The sequence below is a fragment of the Anas platyrhynchos genome, chromosome 2 (genome assembly GCF_047663525.1).
Source record: "Anas platyrhynchos isolate ZD024472 breed Pekin duck chromosome 2, IASCAAS_PekinDuck_T2T, whole genome shotgun sequence".
NCBI classification, from domain to species: Eukaryota; Metazoa; Chordata; class Aves; order Anseriformes; family Anatidae; genus Anas; species Anas platyrhynchos.
In genome coordinates, this window is record NC_092588.1 from 54448266 (window position 1) to 54462352 (window position 14087).

At 44.3% G+C, this 14087-nt stretch overlaps 1 protein-coding gene across 3 annotated transcripts in view; it reads left to right on the plus strand.

Annotated features, from left to right (window-relative positions):
- Window positions 1-3979: 3979 nt before the first annotated feature.
- The window catches only part of MIB1 (MIB E3 ubiquitin protein ligase 1), a 75412-nt gene continuing 65304 nt past the window's right edge, over window positions 3980-14087 (plus strand). For all 3 annotated transcript variants that reach the window (XM_072034781.1, XM_072034782.1, XM_072034783.1), the window contains exons 1-2: window positions 3980-4378; window positions 12872-13043. In XM_072034781.1, the coding sequence (XP_071890882.1) occupies window positions 4150-4378; window positions 12872-13043 (401 nt within the window). In that variant the 5' untranslated portion in view covers window positions 3980-4149. The remainder of the gene's footprint in view (window positions 4379-12871; window positions 13044-14087) is intronic.

A 14087-nucleotide genomic window follows, 5' to 3' on the forward strand; every position in this document is an offset into this window, starting at 1 on the left:
TTATCTGCCATTAAAAAAAAAACAACTAATCTGCTGAAACTAGGAAAATATCCAATGCAAAATTACTTATTCCATTTCTGAAAATTGCAGAACAAATTGGACTGCATGATGAATAATGAATCTGGTAAATAAGACAGAGGAAATGCAGAGCTAACAGCAAACAGGATAGGGGCATTTCAGCTTTAATGAGAGATGACACATGGCCACGTGATGGCAGCAGAGGCTGAGGAATTAGTTGTGTGTTTTATTGTTGGTGTTTTATTTCCTACAATAAACTACAGACAAACGAGGTGTGGTCTGCAGGTCGTAACTCGTTCTTCAGATTCTGGAATATATACATTGTATTGATCTGGACAACATTTTTCTTTCTATTTGCTTAAAAAGATGTGGCATATTATCAGACCAGAAGTTTCTGTGGATGATGATTACGCTCCTTTCTCGTTCCCTTTTCCCTTTCTTCCTTTCCCACAAAGTCATGATGGTCTTCTTCAACTCCTAGGAAGCAATATATATATATATATCCTCCATTCAAAAACGTCTGAGAACTCAGAATTCATGGCAAGATAGTAAACAAAACCTCAAAACTGCAGGAGTTAGTAGTCTTTCCAAGAAGTTGGATTTTTTTGTGTGTGTGTCTTTTTTTTTTTTTCTTTTTCTTTTCTTCTAAACCTTGTAAAAGCAGACTTTTCACCTGACATTCTCTCCTGGAATAGGCATAGTCCCCTTTCTGCATTGCATATTCCAGCTCCTACGTTGCAAGTTCAGCTTTAATCAAACAGGACAGTCCAGAAAAACTTCTACTGAAGTCTGTCTTCAGTACATGGAAATCCATATATTAAGATTCCCTGGTGGAGCATGACATTTTGCAGAACCACAAGGCAACCAGGCAGAGTTCAGGCAAGCAGCTCTCTGGAATGGCTTTGAAGAACAGTGTCAAATTCTCCATAAACCAGAGCTCTTCTCACGTGGCCCCTTGTTGGATTGCTCTGCTATGGCAGGAGACAGTGGGGAAGACCACAATCACCAGCTGGAGGATGGTGTGACTCAGCACTACATGTAATTTTGGGTAGCCAGAAGGGAACTAGTTCTGTAGGTCTTTTCGTGCATCGAGATTCCTGCGCTGAGTGCATATTAATGAACTTTTGTAATTGCAGTCGAGTGTGCCTAAAGCACAGAGGATTCCCTTCCTCCTGCCTGTGATCCAACTGCTCTGCCGTGCCTACCTGAGGTATTCAAAGCGAACTCTGCCTCACCATGCAGGCAGCAATGGTTAATTACAGCAGCACTGGTCTGGTAAATAAGGCCTTTGGCAGCTGAGCTTTGGTTGCTTCTGCTGCAGCGCATTCAGATGTTACTGCTCTGCCAGTCTGTCCTGCTGGTCTCCTCCTCTAACCAGGATGGCAGAAAAGAGCCTACGTCCCAGCCTCTGCTGGTGCTCGGGTTGAGCAGTGTTATGGGCTGGTATGATTTCTACATTGTAAACCCCCCCAAAAAAACAAAGAGAAAAACCCTTCTGCTAACTCCAGTAGCAAGGTTCTAGGTAGCACTTTTCCCTGCAATTTGAGGATTGATAAATTAAATTATCTGGAATATGAACACGTATTGGCTCTAAGGCTGTAAAACAGCCGTTCTGTGCAACAAGGTAAGAGGGGCAAATGCAAGATTAGGGGATGTGGTAAACTCTCAGCATTCATCAGCAAAAAAGAACAATCCTGTAGAGGGATCAAAGACTTGGAAGAAACAACTGAAAATGCCCTGTGCACTTACTCTGTGTAATACTAACCATCCAAACAACTAACCCTCTCTTCTTGCAAAAGGCCCTAAGCCAACATATTTTGTTTTGTTTGTTTGTTTGTTTTTGTTTCTGTTATAAGAATGAAAGGAGCTGTTTCCTTACAGTGACTACTTTCTCAGTCTACAAACAAAATGCTAATGCACACCTGAAAATGTTGTATCTGGCACTTTTCTTGCCACAATATGTTAATCGACTTCAACATCCTATGGAATCTCCCTCTTGTTTATACCTTTCCTTTGAGTCATTTATTTGTAGCTCTGCTTCAGCTTCTTTACAAAGCTCAGAGTTCTCTTCTTCCTTTTGCTGCTCACATTCTGGTTCTTCTGTCTCCATCTTTCTGTGAGTCTCAAACAGCCTTCGGGTGCTTACTCAGAATTGGCTTATTTTGCATATCACTCTAGTTCTAATTTCCATGCTGATATATGCTCCTGTGGCTGATAGCAGAAAAATATACTAGATAGAACCACTAATGTTCAACATCACTAGTAAAATAAATCTTTCACCAAAGCTTCCCCATTTTCTGTTGTCTCTTTTTAAGTCTCCTTATGAAACTGGTATTTAATGGTTATTTTGAAGGCTAATTTGGACAAAAGGTTCAAGAACTGAAAACCTTTTTTTTTTTTTTTTCCCTTTCTAATTGGTTAAACTTCAAGCAGGTTCACAGCATAAATAATATAATGTATGATTCTAATTTTTTTTTTTTTGACCACACCAGTAAAATGATACAGCCTCTGTATTTTGAGGTATAGCTCTCTAATAGCTGTTAGGGGAGCACTTGCCTGAACAGAAGGAGAGGAAGGGACTGTTGGGATAGAGCAGGAATGGTCAGGAGGAGGATTTTCAGAAGAGAAAAATCTTCAGGATAATGTCTGCACACATGCACTGCTGCTGAACTGCAGCAGCATTCTCTCTTAAGACCTGTAATTCAGGAGATATCCTTCATGGAAAAAAAAAAATAAGGGGAAAATTAATCTCTGGGAAGATTTAGTCCCTTCAGATTCTGTCCAGGAGAGCTGTCACTAAGTCTTATCTCAGACTTTGTTGGTTTTCCTGGCACACATGCACTGGTTGCAAAAGGCCTTTTTATTCAACCGTACCAAAGAGTGATAGAAAACATGCATATCCTTAGATGCATATCCTTAGATGTGCATGAACCTTACACTTGCCTATAACTACCAAAGCCTGAGCAAGTAGAATGAGGCAGGTGGGAACGTTATAGGTATTATAGATCCCACATAGAGTCTTTGATAGATAAAGAAACCTCCAGCATTTCTGGGAAATTCTGGCATGTTTTTATATGTTTAATCCCAATTCTGTGTACTAAATGTAACAGGCCTGTACGAGCTGCAGGTAGCTTTTGTATGGGGAAAAGCATCTGCCAGAAAAAAAACAAACTGCCCGACAATTGCACGCTTTTCTAGGGTGGTATCTGTTAGCGTGTTGGGGTTTCCACTGCAGAAGCAGCAATCAGATGCTGCTTGGGGAGTGCCTGTTGTCAGGACACCATTTCATGTTTAAGGCACCATTCCTCAGTCTTAGTATGGGTCGGGAAGGGATGGGTTATGTGAGGAATGCAGCGGTGGTCTGGTGGTTACTTGTCCGTATGTTGGTGCTCTGCTATACGTTGCGTGAGAAACTCCACAAAGGAAGCCAGGGAATGATCTCACGGACTCTTTGGCCGTGTTAATGACCACAAAGGTGGAAGGAAGCACGAAAACTGGAAAAAAAACACAGAGGACACCAGGGCAGCTGATCTGCCTCATAGCAGACATTTCCTTGCTGAGAAGTGTATTCCTTTGTCAGATTTGGGCTTGTCTGTCTTTTTGGGTGGCTGCTTGAGAAAAGCTGGCACAGAACATGGTTAGAGAGGGAGAGAGCGGCTGGAAGACCATGTTTTGAGCGCAGGGGATTTGTGTGGGATTACAGAAGATGTATGGAGTTAATGGAAGTGCTGCTGAAAGCCTGTGCGGGGCTAACTCTGGTGGCAACCCTCGGTTGTCATGAGAGCGCTTGTGGGGTTAACAACACCAGGAGGAGGCGGAGGGACACTGGGGAACCTCGTTCCCAGCGGGGCCGCCTCCCAAACCACCTCAGCTCCCGGCGGCCGCCATTCCGCGGCCGCCTCCCCTCAGGGCCCCGCAGGCGGCGCCATGGCTGCGCGGCGGCGGCAGCAGCGCATGTGCGGGGCGCCGAGGCGGGGCCGGGGGCTGGCGGCCGCCGCCGGGCTCGGCGGGGCCCGGATGCAGCGGCGGGGCCCGTAGCGGGGCAGCGGGGAGGGAGAGAGAGCGGCGGGGCCCCGGAGGTCCCCCGGAGGAACGGGGAGGGGGGATTCTCCCCGCTTCTTCTCCGCCGGGATGAGCAGCTCGCGGAACAACCGCGTGATGGTGGAAGGCGTCGGCGCCCGGGTGGTGCGGGGCCCCGACTGGAAGTGGGGGAAGCAGGACGGCGGCGAGGGCCACGTGGGCACGGTGCGCAGCTTCGAGAGCCCCGAGGAGGTGGTGGTGGTGTGGGACAACGGCACGGCCGCCAACTACCGCTGCTCCGGGGCGTACGACCTCCGCATCCTGGACAGCGCGCCCACCGGTGAGCGGCTCCCCGGGGGTTTGTTGCTTGTTGTCGGCCTGGTGCCGCTCCTCCGTGGAGCCAGAGGTGCTGGGGAAGGAAGGGGATAAAGCTCTGGTTTGCTTCCTGCAGTGCCCCGGCTGCTGGGTGTTTGTGCTGTGAACGCGGCCGGCTTGGACAATGGGCTGGGAGCCGCACTGGCGTGATGCGGCAGCGGGAGGCTGGCAGGGAAACGGCCCTCCCAGCACCTGCTGCCACAGCGAAAACACGAAAATAAGGTCATTCTGGCCTCCCAGAAATAGGTTCAGGTGGTATCGGGCCCAGACAGCTTTCCTCAATAACGAGGTGCTTGGTTGGGTTTGTTGGGGTGCTTGAATGCTCTGCTTTTGTAGCACATCTTTCATCTAAAGTATGATGGAGAGGAGAGACCGTCTTTGAGCCAGCTGCCTGTTGTCTTACAGGTTAGAAGATCATAGCGATGGATGGGAGCTAACGGACTTCTGAGGAGATGAGGGTCGTAGGATTAATTGTAATTAATTACACAAACGTTACTAAGAAAAAAAAAAAACAACACCACATTGAATTTAACAGTGGGCCTTTCCAGATAGATCTCATTTTTCTGTGGCTGGTCCTCGCCCCTGCCTTCCTGGTTGGTTTTGCTGTTGTTTTGGGAGCGTAGATGCTGTTAAAACTTGAGCTGAAAAGCTTTTGGAAATGGCTTTTTGGATGGGAAGTGAAGAGCAGTCCTTCGGGTTGTGGATCCGTGTCTTGCAGGTGTTTATGCTTTGAAACTTTCCCTGCATTTGATGTCCTGTAGAAACCAGTGGGACTGCTTTTGCTTAAATGCATAAATGTTGAATTTATGAGCCTTGTGCGCTCATTATTCCAGCCCAGCTTCACTGGCTTGCAAGCTGATGGTATAGCCAGCTGCATCTGGAAATGGATGCTTAACACTTATTTTGACACCTTGATTTTTTTGCTTCTTTATTCCTTCTGTGTTTTTTTTTGGTTGTGTTTATACTTTAGCATTAGAATTTTAGCTTCTGCTTCAGGTAGCACAATGTATATTGCTTTGGGGGTAGGTCATGAATGTTGCTGTTTTCAGGCTTCGCAACTGGTATTTCTCCAGGTTTTTGGCCGGAGGGTGGATCATCCTCGCAGAACTACGTGGAGCTACCTGGGGTTGCTTTTTGCTACAGGGAGTTACTGTTCAGGTCACAGTTCCCTTGAGAGCAGAAGAGTACAAATCTATAAAGTACAAGTAACAAAAAGCGGAAAGGAAGCACTGTAGCTTAGTGGAAAAAGCAAGGGGTTATGATGCTGTCCGTTTGGCCTGAAATCTTGGTTTTACCACGGGATTCACTTTGTGTACTTGGGCAAATCACTTCCCTTCTTTACTTTTCAGCATTTTAGTATTTACTTTTCTCCACAATAGTGGCTATCAGTTGTTTAGTTTAAGGGACTCTGACTTTGGATGATCATTTGATGGCATTGCTAGGGTCGTTTGGGTTGTTTTGATCCAAGTAATAACAGGAAAAGTGGGTGGCAGGAGTTTATAACTGTAGCATTGCTCATGATGCTGTTGAGCAAAGAAATGTTGTAAACTATGGCATGTTCTTGGTTTGCATGGTGTTAAATCAAACCTGGCTCTTATAGTTTAACACTGGGAACAAAAAATCGGCCCCGCTTTAGTGTCATAACATGGGTTCAAGTTTATACTTGGGGAAAAAAAATACATCAGGAGAAAGCAAAATGAGATTGTTTATTATTGGGAATTCTTCTTATTATATATTCAAAACCAGGCTTGATTATAGGCTCTTAAAAGCAGTCCTTGCAGCCAGAGTTGCTGCTTTGGTGAGTTTGAGGCATGTGCAGTCAGGATGATGCATCAGGAACCCAGTGTCTTGCAGAAGCAATGGATGAAGCTCATTTTAATAACAATTAAATAATAATAAAAATCCAAAACCAAACAAAACCAAATCAATTTTCATACACGTGTATACACATGAACATTTGGTTTGGTGCCAGGACGTTTCCAGACTCAGAAAGCAAGAACAGTAGGAAATCACTAGAGTTTTTTATTACCAGGCTGTTAGCAGTATTGCAAGACTATGTTAACTTCTTATGATACTGAAGTAGTGTTAAGGCAAACACTTTAGGACTGTTTTCCTTAAAATAAAGTCTCACTGGTGGTTTATGTGAAGTATCTCTTAGCTGCTTGCTCCAGGTGTGTTTGTTTGGGTGGCAAACGACTGCTGGTAGGAGGTTTGGTTTTGGTTTTCAGGGAGCTGTATTAGTACTGGGTGATCGTATTTACATTGCCCAGCATTTCTTTAGCGGGGTTGTTATTTAATCCCTCTCAGTTTCTCTAAGAACCTGAAAAGAAAGGAAATTTCAGTTAGATCCTGCGTGGTGGGTTCTGAAATGGAGTAAATGGTGGGATGCAATGCAGTGTGGTTGTCCCGATCCTTGTGCAATTAATCCTGGTGGTTTTGTAAGGAAGCCTGTTGCCAGGATCTAAAGAGAGATCCGGGGGAGTCTTGAGAGCCCCCGCTTCCTGATAGTGTTGTGGAAGAAGAAAAGGATTATTTTTCTGGGTTGTTGAACAGAAGCTATATCTCTGTCTCAAACTGAAAGGATTAAATATGAGCGAGTTGTGTATTTAGAAGGGAAAGCTGTACAGCAGCAGGTTTGCAAACAGCACCTCCGACCACGTTCACGTAATCCTTGTGATCATTACAGAAACTTTGTGCTTATTTGTGAGGATTTGTTTTCTGCAAAGCTGAGGCAAACATTTGTCTGGCATCCGTTTCCTCTTACATGTTTGGTTCGAAGTAGCAATGTCACTTCCCTGCGTAAAATATTTACCCTTGAATAAGGGGAGGTGGTGGAGGAGCTGGGGTCAGGAAATGAAATACTGACGTGAGATTGTCGTGTGAGCGAGTGTGCTGCAGCTTGGGGAAACTGTGCTGTACTCTGCCAGGGTTAAAAAGGTAGGTGTTACCTGCTGGAGGTCTCAGGGGCTTTCTGTGCTTGTATTTCTGTGCTCCTGTTCTGCTGTAACCTGAAGAGTTACACAGATGGTCATGCAATCACAAATGTCAGAGCATTTTAAAGGGCAGAGCACCTTGGATAATTTATCCCAACTATTTATTTTTGTCTTTTAGCACATCAGGTGTAAATTGGGGCACTTAAATTGGGTCTCGGTCAAGATTTTGCTTGGTGGCTGTTGGTTAATACTCACAGAACCCCTCACAGCTAAAGATCTGATAGTTTGGGCAGGGGAACGTGTGAAGCCTGTTTGATATGAACGTGTCCTTTGTTCTTCCTGCCCTTCCCCCATGTCTCCTGCACAATAACTAACCCTCTCCCTCCTTGCCTATCTTGTGATATGGGACTCACGTTATGGTAAGTCTGGCATCGCCTGCGTGTGAGGATTGGCCAGCTAGCTGCTGCCAAACACAAGAATTAACAGATGAGTTGTGTTGGTGGGGGCACCAATTGGGGTTTTCACACAGTTTGGCTGAATTTGGCTGATGTCTAAGAATCCTTTGTTTTCAGTTTGCCCAAAGTCTCGCCACGGTGTCAAAATTATCTGGAGTGGAAGGATGGGAGGAATAAAGCACTCCTACAGCTTTGTAAATTGGGGTGTAAATTAATTTTATAAGGAGTTTATGGCATCTCTTGCCTGCTGGTAGCATTGCCATTACATGAAAGGATTTGGGCTTGAGTTCTGTAGCGAATGGTGAGTCCATTGGGTTTCGTTGGTTTCGAAAACTAATTTAAATCACCACTGACTTCTGCGCATAGCAGTGAGTGGTATGGAGATGTTAAAATGTTCTGTGGGTGGATAGTTGTGTATTGCCACCTTTGAAAATGTCTTTCCTAAGAAAATTCCTAAGAAATTCAAGGAGCAATCTGAACAACAAAGCTTCTGTTACATTTTATAGCTTTAAGAGCAACCCTGGATTTTAAAAGCACGTGTTTGTATATAAAGGCTGTAAATTTGCTATATTAAGAAGTGCTGGCAGGAATTGTGGCCTAGGTAACCCGAAGAAGATGACTGTGGCAGAGGCACAAAGGCAGGAAACTGATTTGAAATGCAAATAGTGAAAATGTTGTTGCCAAGCTGAGATAAGGAATACTGAGTTTTATGGTGTCCTAACACTGGAGGGACATTAGGAAACGCCAGGTGTTTAAAAGTAGATAGGCATGGTGAAAGTGCCCTTCTTGTACTCAGTTCTTTGTTTTTTTGGTGTGCTATGAAGGATGATAGGAAATATTTGTTTTGAAATATTTTGCTCTTAAACTTGGAAGAATATTTGGAGGTTTGATTTTTGCGTTATCTCATTTTACAGAGCTAAAATTCTCTTCTAGCTCGTAGCGGACCAGCTGTAGTGCTGGCGTTTGAAACCTGAAGTCTTCATGGCTTTAACATATTCCAGTAACTTAATTAAAGCATTTTTTCTGAATGTAAGCTTTGCAAAGCCTGTGTTTCTCAGCCTTTCCTGATCAGCCTTCCTTTGAGGAGCAGGAGCAGTCCGTGATGGATCCAGCTTGCGTTTAGGCCAGAGTTCCAGCTCGGCTTCTGATCCTACACGTATCCAGTCTGCTGGTTGTTCCTGCTGAGCTATGCTTCGTTACACCTCCCAGGGAAGTTGCAGAGCATGCAAACAGGTTTATTTTTTGATGGAATTGGACTGAGAGATGTGATCCTGGTGCTGGTTGAGCATTCAGTCCATTGGGCTAGACCAGAGCGAGTCTGAAGGAGTGCCTCCCTCCTTCCCTCCCCTGATATGTGTGTAGTGCCAGCATCGGCTCCTAAGTTTTGGCAAATAGATTGATTTATGTTTCATCGTCACGTTTGCTGAATTGTGAAGGGAGAGGCGTGAGGAGGAAGGGGCAGCAGAGGGGAGCAGAGGATGGAGGAGGGAGTGAAGGCATGAGGCTGAGCCTGGCGAAGTGGGGGACATGGGGACAAGGTGCTCCTGGCCTTGTTTCTCACCGTACTGCTCTGTTTTTCATTGGCAATAAACGAAATTTTCCCCAAGTTGAGACTGTTTTTCCCTTGCTGGTGCTTGGTTGGTGACCTCCCTGCCTATGCCTCCACCCGTGAGCTTTTTCACCTTGCTTTCTTTCCCTGACCTGCTGGAGAGGGGAGTGAGAGCGTGGCTGGGTGGGCGTATGGCAGCCAGCCAAAGTCAGCCCACCACGCTCACATACCTCTTTGCTGCCTGGTTCAAGTTAAATCAGTCTTTCAACTTTATTTAAAATATATTATTGATTTAAGTAGTGCATTTTCTTTGTATTAGAGATGTAAGTGTTTAGCTATCACATTTTATGGCCTAGTAGCAGCACAGTGTTTCAATTTATTTTTTTAGTGGATGAAGTTTAAAACTATAGCTTAGTTCACTGTCACCAGAGGCCTTCAAACCTGCTTCTCTCTCTGGATCACTAATGCAGTGGTCAGATATATCAGGGAAAGGGGGAAGGAAGGCTGAACCTGTCTGGGTGCTCTTTAGGGGTCTGTGACATTAAATGTGTGACCCTTTCAGTCGGAGACTCCAAATACAGATACACACTGATCTGTTTTAAGTCCCGGGCACTATAGCCAAGTGACTTTTGAATCAAATGTCTTTGTATATTTTTTTTCTCAATCTTTCTTAAGGAATCCAACTTTTGCCTAAGTGGCTTGAAATGTTTACTTTCTATTTAAGTCCGCTGCAGGATGGTCTAGTTCAGTGTTACAGGACTTCTGATTATACTTCTTTGTTGCCTCCCTTCTCGGTGCTTGGACAAATTTAAGAATCATGCAGGCACCCAATTCCTCGGTTCTTTTACATCCAGAATAAATGCGATCCTTGGCAAATTGTCTTCCCTGAAGTTCAGCAACTGTTAATTTTTTTTCCAAATGTGATTTTTTTTTCCAAATGTGCACAACTGCTCTGTATTTGAAATACTGATTGACTCAGCAATCCATTTTTTTTAAACAAAAGCAGATGCCACCACACAACCCCATCACCCCAAGCATCGTAGCTAGATATGCCCTTGAATCAGGGCAACAAAGTAGTAACCTCACTTTAATGCATCTGCTCTTGAAGACTGCCAAAAAATAGCGTAATCATACAATCTCCCGAGTTGGAAGGGACCCATAAGGATCATCAAGTCCAATAGAAGTCATAGCAGTGAGGCAGCCATCCCAAGATCATAGTGCTGTCTTTTTGACTGCTGCACATGTCAGCAGATAGCAGACATCAAAGTCTGAGTGTACTGAACAGGAAAGATAGCTTCCTCCATGTGGGGAGCGAGGTCATCGATGGTGTTAGGGAGGGAGAATGTGCATGGGTGACTTCGACGTTCGTGTTTTGTAGAAAAATTTACATCTTTAGATGTTGTTATGAGGCAGCAAGTATTCTTTAAATATAAAAGGAGAGCTGAAATGAATGGGTATGGTGTACAAAGTGTGTTGTCCGGCAGCTGGAGTCAGCAAGTAACATGATGGGTTATAGGAACTGTGTCAGACTTTCAGAATTTCACCACAGAATTTGTGGTCAAGGAGTGGATGCTGCCTGAGTCATGAACTGCTCCAGCAATTACAGCTATCGTTTAGCATAACATCAGCAGTTTCAGGGTTTTTTGTTGTCACCGAAGGCTATCTTCAGCTGCCCTGAAATGCTGCTCGGATCTCTGCGGTGCGCTGTGCAGCTTTTGCTCCAAGTGTGTTGCCTTCTCCAGCCCTACTCTTTTATTGCAGTGTTCATGCATCAGGAGAGTCTGTAATCATGAGGCCCTTTATAATTGAGGCTGGAAGAAGATGGAGTGAGAAGCTCTTTTGGTTAGGAGAAATGGTGAACGAGGTACACCAGATGATTGTGCTGTTGTTTAGAGGGGCCTGGCCAGGCTGGAGAAATGGGCTGGCAGGAGTCTCATGGAATCCAGTGAAGGGAAATTCCCAATCCTGCACTTAGGGAGGAATAATCCCTGCACCAGTACTGGCTGGAAAGCAGCTTTGCAGGACCTCTGAGGGTCCTGGTGGACAGCAAAGTGACCAGGAGCCGGCAGAGTGCCGTGAAGGCTGAAGGCAACATGGCTGCGTTAGGCCAAGTGCTGCCGGCGGCCTGAGGGAGTTGCTGAGGCCACTCCTGGAGAGCTGGGTCTGGTTCTGGGCTCCCCAGCACCACAGGGGGCTGGGTCACGGGAAGGGCCACAGAGGTGTTTGAGGTGATCTCGGGGCCTCGGGGATGAGGAGAGGCATGGGGACCCGGTGGTGGTTGGCCTGGAGAAGAGAGGGCTTAGGGGGTTCTGTCAGCGTGTGTGGGTACCTGACAGAGGTCATGAAGAAGTCGGGGTCACACATTCTCAGTGGTGTAAAATGACAGGGTAAGAGACACGGGGCACAAACTGAAATGCAGCAATTTCCACTGAAGCATGAGAAGAAACACATTTGCTATAGGGATGATCACACGCTAGCACAGGTTGTTCTTGGAGATGCTCAAAACCTGAGTCGGCATGGTCCTCGGTCAGTGGGTCTGATTTACCCTGCTTTGAGCAGTGGAGGTTGGATTAGAGGATCTCCAGAGGTTAATTCTAGCCTCAGACATTGCATAAGTCTGTGAAATAGTCAGTCGAGAAAGCATTTCCTTCAGTTTTGCCTCTCCAGCTGTTGATTTTTCTTCAGTGCTGATGCCTCAGCTGTTGGGCACAAATGACTAATAGGTTTGTAGTGAATTTGGCCATCATTTCCTAAAGCATCCCTTCTGGAGGGGATAAAAACCACTTTCTATACTCATTAATTTCAGAGAGGTTTTTTTTTATGGATGAGTAATTGGAATAATGGCATATTACTCCAAACCTTTAGTGCTCAGTTTTGTCTTGTGCTAGGTACTACGTAGCAGTGCTTGTCCCTTCTGTTGCTCAGGTTTTTCCAAAGGAACAGAACCTGATTTTTTTTAAACTCATGGCTTTTCATTGTATTCAGAATGCATGGACTGAAAGCGTCTGTGGCTGATCGCTTTCAGGCTGCTGGAGCTTGGCAATTCTGCAAGAGTTACAAACCTGAGAACCTGGCTTTTGTGGGAGGCTGGGAAGGACGCATGCCAGTGCCTTACACCTGGTGTGCCTTTGGCAGATTCCTTTCGAAAAAAGCAACATATAGAACAGGAAAACACTTCAAAAATGGTAACAGATTTCCATTAATATAATGACACCTATCTAATAGAGCTTGGTTTTCGTCTTATAGGCAAAAGTGTAGAGATGACCGCTTAGTTTTTCCACTGTACAAAGTAAAACCAAGCATAGCTCATAAAATTTGAGAGAAGAGGAAAAGATGGAATATTAAATGCAAAGTCAGTGATCTTCTTCACTGATTCATATGGACTGATATGGTGTCGCTGTCAGACTTTCTTTATTGGTCACTTTCTAGTCTGTGGCTTCAGATTATAATTGTGCGCAACAGAGATCTGTGTAACCAGGTACCAATGTTGTTGTCTTTTTTATTTTTCCTGTTTTTAACAGGTATCAAGCATGATGGGACTATGTGTGATACTTGTCGACAGCAGCCTATCATTGGCATCCGATGGAAATGTGCAGAATGCACAAATTACGACTTGTGCACGGTTTGTTATCACGGGGACAAACATCACTTGAGGCATCGTTTTTACAGAATTACCACACCGGGAAGTGAAAGGTAATTTTTTTTCTGCCTAAAACTAAGTAGGGTACATTTCATTGTGGTAACTTCTGCAGGCTTGGTTATTGAAACTTGGATCGGGTAAGGTATTGTCTTGAGGTATAGACTCAGTTACTGGTTCTGCCTCTTTGTGAGGGACTTCAGATAGGACAGATCTTTTGAGTTTGGAAAACAAGAAAAATTAGAACGAATGGAGTAGAGAGAGAATTTAGGATTTGATTATTCAGTTTCTTTTTAACCTCATTGCATGCTTCTGAATTCTTGTGTTATTATATAGCAGGTTTAAAACAAAGACAAGTATCTTTACACAATGTGTAATCACAACATTATTTATCAGCAAATTCCTGAATGTGAAAGTTGAATTAGGTTCAAAAATGGTGTAGACAGATCAAAGAATTTCCTTATTGTGGACTGTGAAGAACATAGGGGTCTGGAGACAAAATCACCAAATTGAACTTGCTGTTCATTACTGAAAGAGGAAAAGATGCTATGAAGGGTCATTCTGCCCTTGATTTTAATGTTTATTTTCTTGAGCATCTGTTACTTGAGTCTACTAGAGAAGAACCATGGGGAAAAAAATGGCTTTAGTTAGTTCTCACCTAGCCTTCTTATGTTCTCTGACTTTGAATAACTTGTCTAAATTCAGAGCCCCTTCCTGTCATGATCTATTGACTGGCTGAGTGAGAACAATGATGCTTGCCTGTTACTAAATACTTCAAGAGCTGCGTGAAAATACTATGTAAGGGCTACATGGTGTGGTATCACCTGTGTGGTAACTCCCTAAAGTACTCTTACTATATCATTGGAAGCCTCTTTTATATACATGTGATATGCAGTTGAATGTGACACGTAAGACAGAACATTGTTTTTCTTCTTGGTGAAGTAAGGTTTATGATGAAGTTGTAATTTAATGGTGTGCTTTTATCAGCACTTTTACAGTTGAGAGGAGTGGCTGGAGCACAAGGACTGGATTCTCATTTATTTTCTTGTATGGACTGTTTATTGTCTCAGATGTTTGCTTTTGAGTATTAACTATGGAAA